At 43.4% G+C, this 21,923-nt stretch overlaps 1 protein-coding gene across 2 annotated transcripts in view; it reads left to right on the forward strand.

Moving 5' to 3' along the window:
- TLR7 (toll like receptor 7) overlaps nucleotides 1-21,473 on the forward strand; it is a 39,447-nt gene extending 17,974 nt beyond the window's left edge. Inside the window, exons 2-3 of one of the 2 annotated variants that reach the window (XM_082446961.1) lie at nucleotides 162-262; nucleotides 17,269-21,473. In XM_082446961.1, the coding sequence (XP_082303087.1) occupies nucleotides 260-262; nucleotides 17,269-20,418 (3,153 nt within the window). In that variant the 5' untranslated portion in view covers nucleotides 162-259 and the 3' untranslated portion in view covers nucleotides 20,419-21,473. The remainder of the gene's footprint in view (nucleotides 1-161; nucleotides 263-17,268) is intronic. The other variant, XM_082446960.1, reaches the window with a different exon arrangement.
- Nucleotides 21,474-21,923: the final 450 nt, after the last annotated feature.

A 21,923-nucleotide genomic window follows, 5' to 3' on the forward strand; every position in this document is an offset into this window, starting at 1 on the left:
ATGGTTTTCTGGAGTGTGTCTCTAGATAACTTTCAGGAAGTAAATACTATTAATAGGTATTTTCAGCAGCAGGTATTAGAGCCATGCTCCCAGCACGCTTTGAAGCTTCAGTACTTTGCTGTCTCTGAAATGTAAAGTTTGGTGTTTTCTCTTTACCTTAGTTGATGCTATTGGGTCCATCTCAGGCTGATCTTGACACCTCTCATGCTCTGCTCTCTTCAACCAGACCTCTCTGTTTCATTTTGGAAGAAGACTAAAAATGGTAAGGACAGCTAAGAGATCCCTAAAAAGTGTTATCTGTCATTTTTTGTGGGAAGAACTGAAACCGGCTGGCAAGAGAGATGTTGAAGTATCTGTACTTCGGTTATTTGCTGAGGAAAACTTCTTCCATGATCTTGCACAATCAAGATTACTCATGGGGGTCTTTTGTAATTTCAGATTAATCAATACTTGCTCTGTGCAACTTCCGACGGGAGTTACTGCGTCCCGCCCTGAGGAGGAGCGGTCGTTTGAATTGGGGAAATAGCTTCTATGGGTCTAACTTTCTTCACCTCACCTTTTTGGCTTTAACGCCGTAGAAATCACTGAAGTTCCTTTCTGCCTTTTCTAGCATTTGGTGGCGTCTGAACGAGTATGTGTGTGTGGCAGCGGGGGAGGCGGGCAGGACGGGGAATACAGGAGCCTGGGCTCGCGTATGGTCAAAGAAACCAGAAGCGGACAGTAGGTAAAGCAGGTGGGGCAACGAGACCTTAGTATAGGACTGGGCTCAGTTCCAAATACAGCAGAGACACATGGGGATTTATAGGCCAGGAGCAGAGTGGGGGTCAGTGGTTGGAAAATTACTAAGAGGAAACATCAGGGTTAGGGGGCGTTCTGGCTGGACCGACCTGACAGGGCTCTTGCTGAAAGCGGGCCGGGGAGATGGGGTATCACCTGGGGGATGGTACGGATGAGAGGCTTGATCAGATAGCAAGGATGATCAGATATCGTGGTGAGGGATTCTTGCTAAACTGACCTAAAAGGATTCTTGCTAAAACTGGCCACACGGACACAGAAGCCCCCAAATCAAGGCCTAGTGACTTAGAGGAGCCTGACTAAAGTCTAGTCGAGGAGAGGGTCTGTCAGTGCTGGCTCTCCCAGTCACTAGCTGGGGGACCTTGGGCGTATCACCTAAGCCCTCTGAAGCTCAACTTTTTTTGGCTATAAAATGATCATCACTGCACCTCTCCAGTTGCCTTGCAGGGCCATTGCAGGGGCTCAGATAACAAAATATATGTTCAAATCCTTTGCAAGTGCTGTGCGTTATTAGGTATGCCCAAAGTTCTTCACAAAAAGACATCAGTGACCTTTTCTTGAAATGGTTTTGTCACCCCAATTAGACACAATGGAGTGCCTGCACCAGGAACCCACTCTAACTTCTGGATCTGAATGTTGGCGCCTGGGCTCATTTCGTGTCTAAGGTCTAATGAAGGGTTAACCACAGGGCACTATGTTGCAAAGGAAGCACCCGCTTAAAGTTTCATTTCCTAGAAACTCAGATGTCTATTTTTAGGCAAACCCATGCCCGCATCTGCCTTTGCCCTTTGAGGGATGGCATGATATGATTGATCGTAATAAAGACAGGTCACATTTATTGACCACTTACTACAAACTGAGCATTCATGCTAAGGGCTGGATGTCTCTGTGTCGATTTCACCCTCCAAGCAGCCTTGTGAGGCACAGATGAGGGAGCTGGGGCTTCAAGAGGGTAAGAGCTTGTGGTCTTGGCTGGGCAGCTCGACTCTGGTAGCGAGACCCCTCTGCTCTACCTCGACCAAGCCGGCCCGGCACACACTTCCACCCGGGACACAGTCAGTCACCGTGGGCTTCAATTATGATAATTTACTCCTGAAAAAAAGTTGGGACATCTTTTATAAGGAAAGAGATGAAAACAACTTTTAAAAGAAGAAATAGAAAAGGCCAAACAGCATAGGAAAATCTTATGAATCAGTCAATCTTATGAATACTTATAGGTCAGACCCTTTGATATGGAAACTCCACTTCTAGAAACTCTTAAAGAAACAATCAGGGATGTCGCAAACAATTTACGAAGATAGTCTGTGCAGCATGGCAAAGAGAATATCTCATGTCCAGTGTTGGGAAGGGGTTAATTAATTGTGGTCCACCCATTAAGTGGAATGTTATGTAACCATCAAATCATATTTCTTAAAAGAATAGTGAATGACATAAGAAAATACTCATGATATAATGGTAAATGGAAAAAGCAAGCTAGAAATTAAGTATCGTATATTCCTGATGTTTTTAATGCACATACTAGACACTTACTAAATGTTGGTTAATCTGTGATGACGGTTTGCCTGAGTAAACGGGTTACCTATTTTTCTTAATAGTTTCACAAGAGAGCCCTGCGTTCTAACCATTTGACAGTTGAGAAATCAGAGGCTCAGGAGGGAAAGTGATTCACCGAAGTCAGAGAGCGCTCAGGTGGCAGAATAAGGATTGACGATCAAACCTCTCCACTGACGAAGCCCCCGCTAGTACTGAACTGCTTCTCACTGTGTGAAATAGATGCAGGAAGGGGGAGATGAGTGTTAGAGGGAACATGCCAAAACAACAGTAGTTAACTGTAGCAAAGTTCTTCATCGCCGAAGAGATAGTAAGGAATTCGTATACTAAATTAATCAAAATTGATGGTTTAAAAGTAGGGAAGATGGTGTTGAAATTTAAAACAGTCATTACAGATGAGCCAACCAGTGTCTTTGCACCCCAAGAATAGATCATTTATATCTCTGAAGCCCACCAAAGTTTAGGCCTGGGATGGCAAGTGGTGATGGCCGTGGGTCATATCCAGCCTGCCACCTGTTTTTGTATAGCCCACAGACTAAGAATTTTTTTTATCTCTTTAAATGATTGAAAAACTCAAAGGAAGATACTCTTTTGTGGCCCATAAAAGTTATATTAAAGTCAAATTTTTGTGCCCACGATAGCTTTATTGTTTGTGTATTTGTTTACATATTGTCTATAACTGCTTTTGCCCTGCAGGGACAAATTTGAGTAGTTGTGACAGAGACCATGTGGCCTGCAAAACAAAACATTTACTGACTGGCCCATTACAAAAAAAGTGTGCCACTTGTGATTTATGTAAAAAGGGGGATAGGGTATAATGTCAAGTAAGATTTAATATCTTACGGTCTTTGGTGCCTGTTGAGATGCATAGTAGCTGTTGAGTTCCTAATTTATGTAAGACTACTTTATATCATTTTACTCTTTTATTTTGAAAGCTAGGTCTGTTGGGCTAAAATGGTGGAAGGGAAATGATAAAAAGTCTCTTTATTTAAGTAAGTGGGTTATATCCTTGTACTTAATTTTTTGGTTGTTATATAATGAAACTTTGATGTCCATGGTAATTACACTTCACAGAGGTTAGCCTATAATTAGGAGTATTTCAAAATTTGCGAAAAGGGGATATTTGGTCATAAGTCTTTTAGGGAAATTCCCAGTGGAGGCTGGCCTATAAAACAATAGCACATAACTTCCCTTATTCTCTGCCCTCCGTTAGCCCCTAAGGTGATGTATACAGTGCACATCTAGTTCTCAAACAGTTCAGTGTCATGGCAACATGACAAAAGGTTAGTGAATTCAAATTCAAGGGTTTCCCACAATTGCTCCCCACTCCTTGCCTCTTGCAGGTGTCTTTCTCCTGATTCTCCAGTTGGCCGTCACCTCTGGTTCAACGCAGCCCATCCATTTGCGGGATGCCCACCGCGCCATGACATCCTTTGCTTCCATAGCTTGGTTTCGGTGACTCCCTCCACCAGAACTGCATATTCCAACACTTCCTTTTCAACTCAGGCAACTTGGCTTTTTTTCTGCTCTGTGATCTTGAATATAAATGGGAGGAGTAGCTGAGGGCACCTAGCTGTTGTCCCCTGAAGTCTGGCTCATAGCAGCCCGCAGGGGTTGTCTGGTATGTTGGCCTTCAGACTGGCTACTGGGTAGATGAGCGGAGGATGGAGAAGAATTTTGCTGCAAGTTATTAAATCTAACCAGATCATAGCCATGCAAAATGATATAATAAAGACCGGAAGGGGAATACCGATGCAATACAGAAAGGTGAGAGGTTCTACCTGCCACCAGGTAATCACACCCAACTTCCTCTTCCTGGAGGGCTCTGTCCACCTTCCCCTCTCTTCTACCCCCAGCCCCTCATGCCGGCTGCTCACCCTTAGCTGATAACCCAGCTTCCTGCTTCCCCGAGCGCACCAGAGAATTGGAAGAGCAGTTGGAAGGGATGGCCCACCGGCTCCCCTCTGCTTGTGTGCCCGCCTAGAGCTTCTGCATCCACCCGTCCTGCCTCACCTCCTGTCAAGTTACCCAGCATCGCGTGGCAGATCACCCCAAAAGCCACTGGCTTGATACCACCACTGTCCTGGAGTGTTACGTGTGGCGGGCCCACGGGTTGACTGGGTTCACTGAGGCGGCTCTGGCGCTGGGTGTGTCCCCCACTTGCAGTCGATGTCTGGGGCTGGACTCGCCCCCGCACAGGTCTGGTGCCTGATGGGGAGACTCCAGAGCTGCGGGCTGCCACTGTCTCCACGTGGTCTCTCCAGTATGGCAGCTGCGCTGTCCCCGGGCTTCTTCCGAGGCTGGTGGCTCAGAGCTCCAGTTCAAGTGGAGAGAGAGACGAAGAGATCGGGAGAGAAGGAGCGCTTGGTGAGGTGGAAACTCTCCCACCTTTTCTGTCCCAGCCTGGCAAGTCCTGCAACATCGCTTCTTCGGCTGCTCTCCTCCAGATACGGAGAAAAGCCTGCCCAGGTTCAAAGGAAGATGCAAATAGGTGAACCAGTTTGCAGACTCTTATACTAAGGGTGGAATTTTCATAATCCTTGCCAAAGCCAGTCTCCCCGCTAGTGCGCTGGGCCACCTCCCTGCTTTCCTCCCCGGGCTCAACGCGCCCGCACCCTCCCCTGTCTCTCCTGCATCTTCATCGGCATTATTATTAATGATGGGGGTTTTGGGAAGATTTTTCCCACTCTCACCAGCATTACAACATGCTGTTCCGCTTCCCATCCTCAAATATATCCTCTTGACCCTCTTGGCCCCGGGAACTACCACCAGTATCTTTGTTCCCAGAAATGTTTGCCGCCTCCAGCTCCTGCCCTCACATTCTTCCAAGAACTTGGAAGTCATATTTGCTTTGGCTTCACCTTCAGAATCTATCCAGTATCTGGCAAGTTCTTACCACCTCCACCCCTGCCAGCTGGGGCTTTTGCTTGAATTACCATAATAGCCTCTTGACTGGTCTCCACGCTTCCCCTCGTTGTCTCTTTCAACACAGCAGCCAGCGTGATCCTTCTAACATGAAGTCAGACCGGCCTGCCGCTCCTTGTTGGGATGGCCGACTAGGCCCTGTAGGCATCCTTGGCGTGGGCCTGGGGCCCCTCCCTCTTTGTTTTTTGTTTTTTAAATTTATTTATTTATTTTTGGCTGTGTTGGGTCTTTGTTGCTGCGTGGGCTTTCTCTAGTTGCGGCGAGCAGGGGCTACTCTTTGTTGCCATGTGCAGGCTTCTCATTGCGGTGGCTTCTCTTGTTGCAGAGCACGGGCTCTAGGTGCACGGGCTTCAGTAGTTGTGGCTCATGGGCTCAGTAGTTGTGGCTCGCAGGCTCTAGAGCGCAGGCTCAGTAGTTGTGGCGCACGGGCTTAGTTGCTCCACGGCATGTGGGATCTTCCCGGCCCAGGGCTCAAACCTGTGTCCCCTGTGTTGGCAAGCGGATTCTTTTTTTGCCTTTTTTTTTTTTTTAACATCTTTATTGGAGTATGATTGCTTTACAATGTTGTGTTAGTTTCTGCTGTATAACAAAGTGAATCAGCTATATGCATACGTATATCCCCATATCCCCTCCCTCTTGCGTCTCCCTCCCACACTCCCTATCCCACCCCTCTAGGTGGTCGTAAAGCACCAAGCTGATCTCCCTGTGCCATGCAGCTGTTTTCCACTAGCTATCTATTTTACATTTGGTAGTGTATATATGAAGATATACAGATTGCCAACAAACACATGAAAAGATGCTCAACATCACTAATTATTAGGGAAATGCACATCAAAACTACAGTGAGCTATCACCTGACACCGGTCAGAAAGGCCATCATCAAAAAATCTACAAACAATAAATGCTGGAGAGGGTGTGGAGAATAGGGAACCCTCTTGCACTGTTGGTGGGAATGTAAATTGATACAGCCGCTATGGAGAACAGTTTGGAGGTTCCTTAAAAAGAGAACCACCATATGACCCAGCAATCCCACTACTGGGCATATACCCTGAGAAAACCGTAATTCAAAAAGAGTCATGTACCACAATGTTCACTGCAGCTCTATTTACAATAGGCAGGTGGATTCTTAACCACTGCGCCACCAGTGAAGCCCTGCTTAGACCGTTTTGAAAGAACAGCAGCCTGAGGTTCTGGGGGGCTAGGAAGGAGCATTGAGGTCAGTTAGCTCAGTCGCCATAGTGTGTAGATGAGAAAGTCAAGGTTTAGGAGAATTCAGTCAGTAGGTGTTCATCAGAGCAGTTGACTTTCTTTAAGTTTAATTTTTATTTATTTTTTATTGAAGTATAGTTGATTTACAATATTGTGTTAGTTTCAGGTGTACAGTGGAGTGATTCGGTTATACATACATACATATGTGTGTGTGTATCTATATTCTTTTTTTCATTCTATTCCATTGTAGGTTATTACAGAATATTGAGTAGAGTTCCCTGTGCTCTACAGTAGGTCCTTGTTGTTTATCTATTTTGTATATAGTAGTGTGTATCTGTTGATCCGCTGCTCCCAATTTATCCCTCCTCTCTTTCCCAAACAAACCATAAGTTTGTTTCCTATGTCTGTGAGTCTGTTTCTATTTTGTAAATAAGTTCATTTGTATCATTTTTTTTAGATTCTACATATATCATATGATATTAGTCTTACTTCACTTACTGTGATAATCTCTAGGCTGACTCCTGATCTGACTTTGAGTTCACAGGAGCTAAGCCCCAGAATACATAAACATGAGAAGTCAGACTAATCCTGGTCTTCCTCTAACTTGTTGCAAAACTCAAACCACTGAAACTCAGTTCCTCCCTCCTGCCATCTGTCCTTCTGTCTCCTCAGATTGCATCCATGTCAGGAGCTCGCAAAGTCTTGAAGCTAAAAACAGTCAGCAAAGCACAAAGTTAGACTCATCTAAGTCCATGTGTTTTCCTATTAGGAGTCATAGCTCTACAACCGTAGACATTCTAGCAGGAATGTAAAATGGCTCTCACATCAGGAGAATACACTTTTGAATACAGTCCTGCCACAAAAATGAGGCATCTAAGGGGACACGTGTCGCCTCTTCAAAGGGTTGTGTATTCAAGCTTCTGTTTGAAGGGTGGGCAGGCAGCATTACCTTTAGGCCTGACTAGCCCCCATCCCACAAACTCTTCTTTCTCCCCTGCCGTGGATTTCCCTGAAAGTAAAGAGTTCTCTGCTTGGGAATATACACGGCTTCTGAGACGCAGCAGTGGAGGAATTTGGTTCCTAATTGGGCAGGAATGGTGTGTAACTCACTATCATTCCCCTGCTGCCTCTAACGTAGTGCCTTGCATGGAGGAGATTCCCAGTAATGTTTGTTGAATGACTACGTGAGCATATACTTCTTTATTATGAAGCTAAAGCTCAGCCTGCCTTTAAATTTATAAATTCATAAACTATGCTAACATAACATTACTGGGCATGAATGCACTCATAAGAAATATATGATCCGAAAAGTCTCTTTTTTCCCCTTGAGTTGGTCCCAGTCAAATCATAAATGTCTTTTCTTAATATTTGGACATTTTCTTATGAAAACTCCAAATAGCACAATATCAAAACATTAGACAGCCAAGAACCCTTTAACTGAAAAGGAAATTAACCAAGATGCAGGTATGCATCATACCAAGTGGAACAGTATGGAAGCTAATTGATCAAAATGGAGTTTGAATCTTGGTTTGAAAATGCCTCTCTGATCTCTGTTTTCTGATCAGTGAAATGGGAATATTTATGTCTCTTCAACTTCATTGTCAGGGCTCAGTGATGTGATATAAACAATGTATCTATTTTGGCATCTGACACATGATAAATACCTGATAAATGGCAGTTGTTATTAAAAAAACAAACACAAATGATTGTCTGATGATGGTTCAACGTGAATTCTACATTTTCCATTTTAACAAAAAGAGATGATTTACTGAGAGAACAGAACACCTGTGCATACAGAATCAAACATTCCCATTTTTACCATAATTAGCTCACTAATTGAGCATCCAAATTTACCCAGTGTATTTGCGTGTGTAATTAGCTATGATTCATGACTAAAGCCGGGCCTATTATGGTGTATTATGCTATTTTACAAATCAAATTCCTGAAAGACTTATGTTTTGGGCAATCACTGCCAAAAAAGCAAAAAAACAAAATAACGTGGATTATTTGTATGAAATGAAAAAAAAAGAGACCTGGCGTTATGCTGAACGAACGCTTACATTTAAAAATAGCATTAGTTGAAGCGAAGGTCCTAGCTTCAGTCTGAAGCAGGTAGTTCCCCATGGTTTGAAAGGAGAAATTTCCACGGGAATAAAGGAATATTTCACATTTTGAAGTCATCTTCTCAAGAATATCTTTTCGTTCAGAAGCCTCAAAGGTATTATTTCTCTGTAATAACAAATTTAGAAAGGCTTTGTTCATTGACTCAGTTTTCTTCCTCACCTGCTTGATCAAGGGTCCGTCTGTGAGTTCCAGGCAGCCTGCGCAGAGAGCCGAGAGAGGGCTTGCCTTGCATACAGCGTTCCAAGGGCCATTTGGGCTGGGACTCAGCGACTGAGTATAAGACGGGGACAGTCCCGTCCTGGCTGTGTCTGTTCCCAGGAGAGACAGATGAGCTCTGTGCTCTCACTAGGGTTTCGGGCTCAAGGGGGCAGAACTTCTGAGAAAACGGATTGCCTAGAGTTCTTCTGCGGGTCTGCTTCCCACAGCCTCCCTCTGACTCCATCCCCTTTTCTTCTGTGGCTCTCTTTCCATTTCAACCCTTCTTTTAGCGGCCCCCAGCCCTCCTGGTCTCTCCTCGTCCCCTTGTCAAAAATCTGATCTTTGGAAAGACTTTACTATTTATGATCATTGAGCCTTCCGTGGGATTTTAAGAATGTTCAAAGCCTTGATTTACTCAGCAGACACTTATCTTGCGCTCAGGAGGTGGCGGGCGTCGTCATCACCAGTAAAGACAAACAAGGCCGTGAACCTCAGAGAGTTTAGCACCTAGAGGGAGAGATGGGTGAGTCGATACCAAGACTCCTGGAAAGGTAGGCTAGCAGGGGGGCTGAGGGCCGGCTCTGTATGTGAGTTGCCCGGACCTCACGGCCGGCAGGTTCTCTAGCCTCTGCATCTCACTGTCCTCATTGTAAAGGTACCTGTTTCTCGGGATGAGGGTGAAATAATTGGCTAAACGCTATTGGTTGAAATTAGTGGCACATGAATGGACTTAGAGGGTTACAGGTAATACGACTTCTTCTCATATTTGGCAGACTTGGCCTGAATTTGCTTAGAGCTAATTCCATGTGCAAGTGGAAGGTTTTGTCTAGACCAGGGGCCTGAAAACTATGGGCCGTGGACCAAATCCGTCCCACCACCTGATTTTGTGAGGTAAGAATGGTTCTGACCACCTTAATTCGTTGTGTTCTAAATAGTTATTTAAGTAGCCACATAACAGCCTCAATTTGGTCTACAATATTGGCTGTCTGGCCCTTTACAGAAAAAGTTTGCCAAGCCCTGGTCCTGACCAACACTGTCTAATAGAACTTTCTACAATGATGGAGAATGTTCCGTATCTGCGTGCTCGAATACGGTAGCCATGAGCCTGATGTGCCTTTGAGCCCTTGAAATATGGTTAGTGTGACTGAGGAACTGAATTTGAAAATTGCACTTAATTTTAATTCATTTAAATTTAAACAACCACATGACTGGTGGCTGTCACATTGGCCAGAGCAGCTTTAGACCCTTTGAGTCTAAAGATTCTGTGTTCTCTCAGTGTTCTTCTCTCTGAATTTAATCAACTTCCCAGAGGCTGTCTGAGTCAAGAGGAAGGCAACACTCTTAATCAGATTTTTTGGGCCCTGGACTGGCGTTCACTGTCTGCTAGAAAATGCTTAATGGAAAGTGCTCGAAAAATGCATGAGAGCATACACTTACTTCCTCTTAAAGCCGTATCCGTGACATCTGCTGTCGTTTAGGGTGAGGCAGTTGGCTTTTTCAACCCCACAAGGCCCCAAATTAAGGAAGTCTTAATCATCTTTAGAGTTCAGGCTGCAGGCAGAGAAAACCTCACTTAGCAAAGCTATATTTCCTTCCATCCCTGCTAGGCTAACTTCAGCCCTAGGTCATTTCTCTCATAAGATTGCCTAGAACAAGAAGAAGTCATCAACACATGCCATCATTATGAATATTGTCAAACCATTTCCCCTAAGAGTAAAGTTGCAGTTGGCATTCTGGGGATGTCATGTACAGCGTGGTGACTATAGTTCATAATATTATACTGCATATTTAAAAGTTGCTAAGACAGTAGATCTTAAAAGTTCTCATCACAAGAAAAAAATTGTAACTATGTGCAGTGATGCACGGTAACTAAACTTACTGTGGTGATCATTTCACGATATATACACATATTAAATCATTATGTTGTACACCTAAAACTAATACAATGCTATATGTCAATTATATTTCAATAAGACCGGAAAAACAAAAGTCACAGTTGGCAGGTATTCTGCCTTCCAAGATAGCATAGGTGAGAGTTGTATCAAGTGTTTTTGTGACAGCATAACATGGGTCACTAGTTTTTTAGTTTCCAATAAAAAAGTGAGTCTTTCTTTCTTTTTAAATTAATTTTATTGAAGTATAGTTGATTTACAATGTTGTGTTAATTTCCGCTGTACAGCACAGTGACTCAGTTATACATATATGTATATGTTCTTTATCATATTCTTTTCCATTATGGTGTATTACAGGATACTGAATACAGTTCCCCGTGCTCTACAGTAGGACCTTGTTGTTTACAACAAGTAGGACCATCCTATATATATTAGTTTGCATCTGCTAACCCCAGACTCCCAATCCATCTCTCCCCCACGCCCCCCTTGCCAACCACAAGTCTGTTCTCTGTATCTGTGAGTCTGTTTCTGTTTCATAGATATGTACATAGATATGTACATTTGTGTCATTCTAAATTCTATGCCACTAAAATTAGGTTTGCATTCATGCAATAGAAATTCCAGTTAACACTGGCTGAGCATAACAATCTTGTGATTTCTCATAAACTCCTAGAAGTCAGCAGTTCAGAGCTTTTGTTTCCACTCTGCTCTATGAGGTCATGCAAGGATCTAGATACTCTGGATCATCTACCTTGTTGCTTCACCAACCCTAGCACGTTTTCCTCATTTGCATCATTCCAAGATGGTGGCTACAATATCCATATTACAAGAAGCCAGATGGAAGTAGACAGGAGGAAGGGGAAGAGTCTCACTGTTTAAGGATATGTCCCAGAAATTACACATCTCACTTCCTCTCCCATCACATTGGCTTTAACTTAGTCATATGGTCATAGCTGCAAGGGAGTCTGGGAAATGTAATCTTTTTTCAGAGTGGCATATGCCCAACTCTAAATGGAGATTCAATCACTATGAGATGAAAGAAAGGGGAAAAATATATAGATATAGAACAATCTCTGGAGCCTCTGAGAATAATAAAAGGAATTGGGAGTATCAGAAAATACTCCTGGAATAAGAACAACATACAGTTAATCTACACAAATGCAAGTGGCAGCATCTCATCTGGAAAGAACTAATGGTGTTCCACATTCTATTTTATTTTATTTTTCATTTATTTTTTAATTTTTGGCTGCGTTGGGTCTTTGTTGCTCCGCGTGAGCTTTCTCTAGTTGCAGTGAGCAGGGGCTACTCTTCATTGTGGTGCACGGGCTTCTCATTGCGGTGGCTTCTCTTGTTGCGGAGCATGGGCTCTAGGCGAGTGGGCTCAGTAGTTGTGGCGCACGGGCTTAGTTGCTCCACGGCATGTGGGATCTTCCCGGACCAGGGCTCGAACCCGTGTCCCCTGCACTGGCGGGTGGATTCTTAACCACTGTGCCACCAGGGAAGTCCTTCACATTCTATTTTAAATCTGTATATTTTTTCCCTTCTCCACTAGGCTTTGAGCTCTTTAAGGACAGAGATTCTATGTCTGCTGCCCCTAGTAGGTATCCAGTAAATATTTGTCAAATGAAAGAATGAATGAGTCAGTAGAATTCTGATATTTTTTTAAATAAATTCTTTCTCACCAGATACTTGGTACAGTTTCAAGCTAAAGAACTGTTGAGGAATTTTCCAGTCCAAGTCCATTGTCTTGATCTAGGAAGGTTGTCTGGGTCCTTGGTATCCCATATTGTTATTTCTGTGTCCATCATCCTCTTGTAGGGGATCTTCTCCTGAGCACAGTGCCCACCTCTGAAGGGTACACAGAGAGTGAACTACGAAGGCAGGGCAGGACCCAGTTGGTCCAACCTCCATCTGGAGTTCTTTTCACAACCTCACGTGTAATCAATGGAGTAGGAGATGAGAGGAGAAAGCAACTGCTTCTGTCTGGGTTGATCCCAGAAAGCTTCTTGAAGAAGATAGGTTTGAACTGGGCATTATAAAAGCAGAGCTTCCTAAACCTTTCCCCCCAAGGAACCCCAGGGCAAATAGAAGAGGCAGAATGTGACCCCTGAGGAGGCTGGGGGTGTAGCCTGAAGGAACCTACTCCAAGGAGAAATTTCTTTTAACTATTTTGCTCTGTTTCACTATTCATTCATGTATGCATTCATTCTTTCATTCGTGTATTTAGCAAGCATAATGCAGCATTAAGTGCCAGACATTGTCTTTTATGAAGACACACAAGACCCTGCTCTCTTGAAGCTTACATTTTCATGCAGAATAGATATAAAACAAATAAACACATAAACCAGAAACACATAAATGATCAACAAGATAATTTCTGATGGTGCTTAAGGCTATGAAAGAAATAAAGCAGAGTAGTCTAGTACAGAGTACATATACCTCTCTGTGCCTCAGTTGACTCATCTGTAAAATGGAGATAATAATAGAGGTCTACAGTTCCAAAACCCCCTAACTGAAAGCTTTGTCCTAATTCAGTTGATGGCAAACACGACTTGATCTGAACTCATTTGGAAGTGCATCGTGACCTGAACCGAATGATGTAGTAGTAGTAGTAGTAGTTGTTGTTGTTCTTCTTCTTTTTTTAAAATCCCACGTAGAGTGGACAGTCCTGTGCTTCACTGCGCAAATTTTTGTGTGTTTGATTATGAGATGCTACCCCAGACTCCAGTTGGAGTATTACATAATACGAGGTACATGCATCATATTACCTTCTACAATCTGAAAAATTCTGGGTTCCAAAACACATCTAGGTCCAAAGGCTGTGGATAAGGGATTGAAGACCTCATGCAGTTATTATGAGGATTAAATGAGTTAATATATGTAAAGCACTGAAACCGTTGCCCAACATATGGTAAATGCGACCTAAGTTACTTACTGTTCCTGCCTTTATCACTATTATTACATGGGAGGGTATTTAGAAAAGTTGCTTAGAGACGGCCTCTCTGAGGATGTGTCATTTAAGCAGACACCCAAGGGATGAGAACGACCTGGCTGTGGGAAGAGGAAGAGCAACATAACTTCAGGAAGAGGGAACAGCAAGTGCCAAGACTGGCTCAAGTGCAGAACAGAAAACAGGCCGGATGTCTGGTATGTGGTCAAAGAAGGGGAAAGTTGGTTCAAGGTCAGAGTGGTAGGCTGGAGTCAGAACATGCATGATATAAACAATGGTAAAGACTTTGGACTTCATTCAAAATGTGATAAGAAATCGTTGTAGTTGATCTGATTCGTGTTTATAAAGACTGCTCTGATGCTCTTGATGGATGAATTGTGGAGGAGGAGGGGAGTTAGGGAGACCAGGTTGGAGGCCAGTGTGTAGTACAGGTGAGACCTCATGGCAAAGTGGAGTAGGGTTGGGGTAGCAGACAAGGAGAAAAGTGGACAGGTGTGAGAAAAAGTTTAGAAATAAGGGAGAAAAAGACTTTCTGATTAATTTTGCATTCGTTGTAATTTATAATATGTCCATGTATAGCGGCTGCGAATGTCACAGCCAGGGTCTCCAGTGTGTTAAGGTCAGTGGTTTGCTGGACCCAGCTCCTACAGGCTTGCCAGAGCAATTCTGCACATCTCTCTCCAACTCTGCATTCAGGGACATCACACTGGCAGCTTGAAATTGACCATGATGGGGGTATTTACACTACGGGCATTGGCAAACGCTACAAATCAGGACTTAACAAATCAGAAATTGGGGGTGCAGGAGAGAAAGCTGGTTGTTAAACATTTACCAGCACACCACTGTTATTTTTTTCTATAACTAGCTTCCTTTCTCTTAGAGCCTTCATTTCCCCCTAATCAAAAAATATTTGAACTAGGCATTTCCTGGAAAACTCAGCTTGATGAATGCTGTCTCAGTCACTTCATGTTTTTAACTCAATTCAGGGGTCCTTCTGCTTCTTTCCCAGGGTCTCATCTGGGTTCGTGGGAATGGGATCAGAAGAGGGCACCTGGTTCATGATTTGTCTTTGTCCTTTATCCATTTAGTCCCCGCCTGGACCTCCCTGGTCCTTAATATCACTCTTAGCAGCATTACTTATTGCCTTTTGATAGTGGGATTCATGAACCCATCATGTCTTCCGACAGACGCATAGCTGAGGATGGGTTCAGGGTCTGGGATCCTGTTACAGGGACCATACAAATAGCTCACTGTACTTCTCCCCTTTCCCTCTTCTAAAGCCCTTCCCCCCCATCTTGACTTAATCCCTCTTCCCTGAGTGGTGGACGCTTTTCCTAAATCTTTGAGTAAGATTGATGCCCAAGGAAGATATACTCTTTAGCTAAGGGCTTCCCATACTCCCGGCCTTTGCCATATCTTCCCAGGGATCTGAGTGCTCCAGATTGAGAAGTACAGCCTTAAAAGGTAACCAGAATTCTGGTGGGTGGAAATGGTAGGGAAGAGTACTCCAGGTGGAGGGACTTGCAGGTCAGGGAACTGCAAGCTGGTCTTGGGCTTAGTGATTAGAGAAGCTGGTAGGGGAGTTGTATGAGGTCAACCTAGACAAGGAGATGGAGCCAAATTATGGAAGACTTTGGACACCATGATAAAAAGTTAGGGCTCATTCGGTAAAGAAGAAAGAAGAAAAAGAAAACCATTTAAAGATTTCAGAGCAATATCATCTGATTACTGCTTGGGAAGCTTGATGGATAGGTGGATTGGAGGAGTGAGAGCTTGGGGACAAGGGTGAGGCTTTGGAGCGGACCAAGGATGGGATAATCTCACCTGAGATTGTATCAGCTAAAATGGCAAAGCAAGGAGGACGTCAAGAAGGACAACAAAGGAAGTCAACTGGACTCAGTGAATGGTTTTTTTTTTTTAAATAAATTTATTTATTTATTTTTGACTGTGTTGGGTCTTCGTTTCTATGCGAGGGCTTTCTCCAGTTGCAGCGAGCGGGGGCCGCTCTTCATCGCAGTGCGCGGGCCTCTCACTATCGTGGCCTCTCTTGTTGCGGAGCACAGGCTCCAGACGCGCAGGCTCAGTAGTTGTGGCTCACGGGCCCAGTTGCTCCGCGGCATGTGGGATCTTCCCGGACCAGGGCTCGAACCCGTGTCCCCTGCATTGGCAGGCAGATTCTCAACCACTGCGCCACCAGGGAAGCCCACAGTGAATGGTTTTAATCATGGGGAGGAGACAGAGTGGTGAAAGAAAAAGAAGAAAAAGACAGTATTGTACCTCTAATTCCAACACATTTTAGGCATGTAAAGATATGTGAAGAAGCTCTTTGAGATCCTTCTTAACCATCTTGCATTAGAGAACAAGAAAGCTGAGGGGAAATTTTGCTTATTTACCCTCTATTGGAGGAATTAAGGGAAGTAGGCACTTGGTTTATTAGATATCAGTATGACTGGTTGATTCAGTCAATTGGGAGGACAGAAGCATTAATGGAGCTGAAAGTCTGCTGTAGAGACACAGGCTGGATCATTCCATGGATAAACACCGGTTAAATGAAAACCAGTGTTCTGGAGGAAAATACTGCTAGAAGTCCTGAAACTGGAGAACAAGTCTGTGGTTAAACCACCCTCTCTGCAGGGCAAGCTCGAGTTAATATGATGGTTAGTAAAGCTCTTCAAGTGTGTCCCATGTTCGCTTTTAAGGGCTTTCTCCCCAGGGTGCAAGTGTCTCTCATGCTAAACCTGGATGCCCAAGAATCGCCGTTAAGAGTAGGTTCCCACATGTCCCAGTTGGCCCGAGGGAGTCTTAGTTTATGCCTGCAGTCTTGGCATAAATTATTAACAGCCCCTCCCCTTTCATTCCCGTGAGTATCCTGTCTGATCAATCGGGGGTCACCCAGGCAGTGCCCTGACTCTCTACCCTCCCCTTTCCAAATTTGTGTAATGTAAACCCAATGTGTAGGGAAAACGTTCATCCCCAAATCATCTCGGAGATGATTTCCAAAAACAGTCCAAGAGGAAAGCCCGGCTTATAGATAGTAGTGCCAAAATGGCGGGAGTTGTACGACCTTAGACAAATCAGTTAATATTGCTGAGCTGTGTCTTAATCTGTAAAATGGGGGTAATGGATCACCTTTGTTTCTCTCCTTAGAATATTAAGAGGCTCGAGTCTTGTGAAGGACTCTTCTAATGTGTACCAGAGCAGGCTTAACAAACAAACATTAACTGCACTAAAGTTTTTCTTCCCAGATGTAGCTGCATTTTAACATTCCTTCACCGCCCCACACCCCTCTCAAATTTCAGACTTTGGCAGCTAATTGATGGCTCTTCCATTGCAGCATTCTAAATAACAGTGAATAGGAAAACACTGCTTCTCCCAACTTAAAAGCTATAATACTGAAAAGCTAAGATGCTAAGAGCTAAATATGTAACTAAGTTTTTTATGAACCTCAGTAATTGACAACTACAGTCATGGGGTGGAGGTCGGGGTGCTGTTTAGACCACTGAGAACCATCAACCCGGACTGTTTAGTTTCAAATGTAGCAAAAGAGAGGCAGCAAACGGGAATTTTAAATTCTGATTCTTGGTGTATTTTAGAAGGGCGATTTGTTCTTTCTTATACTTTCAGGTGTTTCCAATGTGGACCTCGAAGAGACAGTTTCTCATCCTTTTTAACATGATCCTAATTTCCGAACTCCTTGGGGCTAGATGGTTTCCTAAAACTCTGCCCTGTGATGTCACTCTGGATGCTCCAAATGCCCATGTGATCGTGGACTGCACAGACAAGCATTTGACAGAAATTCCTGGAGGTATTCCCACCAATGCCACCAACCTCACCCTCACCATTAACCATATAGCGGGTATCTCTCCAGCGTCCTTCTACCGGCTGGACCATCTGGTAGAGATCGATTTCAGATGCAACTGTGTACCTGTTCGACCGGGGCCAAAAGACAATGTGTGCACCAGAAGGCTGCAGATTAAACCCAGCAGCTTTAGTAAACTCGCTTATTTAAAATCTCTTTACCTGGATGGAAACCAGCTTCTAGAAATACCTCAGGATCTTCCTCCCAGCTTACAGCTGCTGAGCCTTGAGGCCAACAGCATCTTCTCGATCATGAAAGAGAATCTAACAGAACTGGCCAACCTAGAAATACTCTACCTGGGCCAAAACTGTTACTATCGCAATCCTTGTAATGTTTCGTTTTCCATTGAAAAAGATGCTTTCCTAAATATGACAAATTTAAAATTGCTCTCCCTAAAAGATAACAATATCTCAGCTGTCCCCACTATTTTGCCACCTACTTTAACTGAACTCTATCTTTATAACAACATCATTGCAAAAATCCAAGAAGATGATTTTAATAACCTCAATCGACTGCAAGTTCTTGATCTAAGTGGAAATTGCCCTCGTTGTTATAATGCTCCGTTTCCTTGTACACCCTGTGAAAATAATTCTCCCCTACAGATCGACCTAAATGCTTTTGATGCATTGACAGAATTACAAGTTTTACGTCTACACAGTAACTCTCTTCAGTATGTGCCCCAAAGATGGTTTAAAAACGTTAACAAACTTAAAGAACTAGATCTTTCCCAAAACTTCTTGGCCAAAGAAATTGGGGATGCCAAATTTTTGCATCTTCTTCACAACCTTGTCCAATTGGATCTGTCTTTCAATTATGAACTTCAGGTCTATCATGCATTTATGAATCTGTCAGATGCATTTTCTTCACTGAAAAACTTGAAAGTTTTGCGGATCAAAGGCTATGTCTTTAAAGAGCTGAGAAGTTCATACCTCTCCCCATTACATAATCTTTCCAATCTTGAAGTTCTTGATCTTGGCACTAACTTTATAAAAATTGCTGACCTCAGCATGTTTAAACAATTTAAAACATTGAAATTCATAGATCTCTCAGTGAATAAAATATCACCTTCAGGAGATTCAAGTGAAGACGGCTTCTGCTCTAACATGAGAACTTCTGTAGAAGGTCATGGGCCCCAGGTCCTTGAAGCATTACATTATTTCAGGTATGATGAATTTGCAAGGAGTTGCAGGTCCAAAAACAAAGAGCCTCCGTCTCTCTTGCCTCTTAATGAAGATTGTTACAAGTATGGGCCGACCTTGGACCTAAGTGGAAATAATATATTTTTTATCAAGTCTTCTGAGTTTCAGTATCTTTCTTTCCTCAAATGCCTAAACTTATCGGGAAATACCATTAGCCAAACGCTTAATGGTAGTGAATTTCAGCCTTTAGTGGAGTTGAAATATTTGGACTTCTCTAACAATCGACTTGATTTACTCTACTCAACAGCATTTGAGGAGCTACGCAACCTGGAAGTCCTAGATATAAGTAGTAACAGCCATTATTTTCAATCAGAAGGAATAACTCACATGCTAAACTTTACCAAGAACCTAAAGGTTCTGAAGAAACTGATGATGAACAACAACGACATCGCTACCTCCACCAGCAGGACCATGGAGAGCGAATCTCTTAAAATTTTGGAATTCAGAGGAAATCATTTGGATATTTTATGGAGAGATGGTGATAACAGATACTTAAAATTCTTTAAGAATCTGCTGAACTTAGAGGAATTAGACATCTCTGAAAATTCCCTGAGTTTCTTACCTAGTGGAGTTTTTGATGGTATGCCTCCAAATCTAAAGACTCTCTCCTTGGCCAAAAATGGGCTCAAGTCTTTCAGTTGGGGAAGACTCCAGTATCTGAGGAATCTAGAAACGTTGGATCTCAGCTACAACCAACTGAAGACTGTCCCTGAGAGATTATCCAACTGTTCCCACAGCCTCAAGAAATTCATACTTAAGAACAATCAAATCAGGCACCTGACAAAGTATTTTCTACAAGATGCTTTCCAGTTACGACATCTGGACCTGAGCTCAAATAAAATCCAGGTTATCCAAAAGACTAGTTTTCCAGAAAACGTCCTCAACAATCTGGACATTTTGTTTTTGCATCACAATCGGTTTCTGTGCAACTGTGACGCTGTGTGGTTTGTCTGGTGGGTTAACCATACAGAGGTGACGATTCCTTACTTGGCCACAGATGTGACTTGTATGGGGCCAGGAGCACACAAGGGCCAGAGTGTAGTCTCTCTGGATCTATATACCTGTGAGTTAGATCTGACTAACTTCATCCTGTTCTCACTTTCCATATCGGCAGTTCTCTTTCTGATGATGATCACAACAGCAAACCATCTCTATTTCTGGGATGTGTGGTATAGTTACCATTTCTGTAAGGCCAAGATAAAGGGGTATCGACGTCTGATATCACCGAATTCTTGCTATGACGCTTTTATTGTGTATGACACTAAAGACCCAGCAGTGACAGAGTGGGTTTTGGATGAGCTGGTGGCCAAATTGGAAGACCCAAAAGAGAAATGTTTTAATTTATGTCTCGAGGAAAGGGACTGGTTACCAGGGCAGCCTGTTCTGGAAAATCTTTCCCAGAGCATACAGCTTAGCAAAAAGACAGTGTTTGTCATGACAGACAAGTATGCAAAGACTGAGAATTTTAAGATAGCATTTTACTTGTCCCATCAGAGGCTCATGGATGAAAAAGTGGACGTAATTATCTTGATATTCCTTGAGAAGCCCCTTCAGAAGTCCAAGTTTCTCCAGCTCCGGAAGAGGCTCTGTGGGAGTTCTGTCCTCGAGTGGCCAACAAACCCACAGGCCCATCCGTACTTCTGGCAGTGTCTGAAAAACGCCCTGGCCACAGACAATCACGTGACCTACAGCCAGGTGTTCAAAGAGACAGCCTAGCCCTTCTCTGCAAAATGTGTCTGCCTAACTTACTAAGGAGAGGCTCGGCTGCCTAGATTGGCTCATGCATGTCCCACCGAAAGAGCGTTTTAAACTTTTCCAAGCCCTGAGATTGCCCATATTGGAGAGGAGTCACCGATATATGACAAAGGAACTGGAAAATTGGGATTTATATAAGCATCAAGTCGTCTTTCTTAGCTCTCTGTGTCTCCATTTGCACTTGAGTCTCTGCCTTCTGCTGCTGTATAAAATACTGTTGGGAGAAGGGTGGCAAGTAGAGGACGTGGCACTTTGATTCTCCTGGAATTGTGATTATTACATAAACACACAGTCACTAAATTGAGAAGAACTGCATTTCTACCCTTAAGAAGTACTGGTATGTATGGAAATAGGGTAAAAAAAAAATGCTCAGGGTCTACCTATATGACATTAAAACGTACCAGAGTGAATTAGTGGGAATAAACCAAAAACAAAAACAGTTAACTCCTCAACCAAGTGCTTGAGTATAATCTGGCACCCCCTTCTGTGCAGACTGAGTGTTGGCGCCCAACAGGTGGTTGCTGCTGAGGTGCTCCTCGCCCTTTCCCCCTGGGCCTGTTATTGGGTTCTGTGGGGAAACAGAAACACCTTTGCCATTGATGGACATAGCCTACTTACAAATGGGAGAAAAATAAAGTGCTCTGCCTTTATGCAAAATGATGGTCTTTACCTTTGATGATAATTTACCTGCTTAAATATTGCTGTGGACTAAATGTTTGTGCCCACCCCCAAATTCATATGCTGAAATCCTAACCCCCAATATGATGGTATTAGGAGGTGGGGTTTTTGAGAGGTGATTAGATCACGAGAGCGGAGCCCTCATGATGGGATTACTGCCTTAGAAGAAGCAGCCAGAGGCATAACTTGCCGCGTTCCCACCACGTGAGGATACAAAGAGAAGTGGGCAGTCTGCAAGCCACGAGAGAACTCTCTCCAGAGCCAGAGCATGTTGGCACTCTCATCTCAGACTTCCGTCCTTCAGACCTGTGAGAAATAAATGTTTGTTCTTTAAGCCACCCAGTTTGTGATGTTTTGTTATAGCGACCAAGCTAAGACAGATATTTTCATCTGCATTGAAAAGTACTGTATCCAAAGAAAAATTGCCTCATCCAATGATCTTTCAAACTGCTTTGTTAACTAATACTGTATATTTATAATCATCTGAAAACTTGATCCATCAACATTAGACGATTTTGGTGGTAAACTCTGAAGAAGGACCCCAAGAGCATGTATTTATTTAGAGTTGTCAGGCAGGGATGACAATTGCATGGATTCCTTTAAATTTGGGGTTGGGGGGAGGAACAGAGGTTTATCGACCTTAACACTGAGAAAGCTTCGGTCTTGAGCTTCGGCTTCACTACTCAAAAAAACAACAGAAAGGACCAAGATGTTCTGAAGACACACCTTCCAAGTGAGTATAAATTTGCATGAGTTCAAAGTTTGAAACGTGACCAATTTGTTTTTAT

Source organism: Balaenoptera physalus, assembly GCF_965194825.1.
Source record: "Balaenoptera physalus genome assembly, chromosome: X".
In the NCBI taxonomy this organism is placed as follows: domain Eukaryota; kingdom Metazoa; phylum Chordata; class Mammalia; order Artiodactyla; family Balaenopteridae; genus Balaenoptera; species Balaenoptera physalus.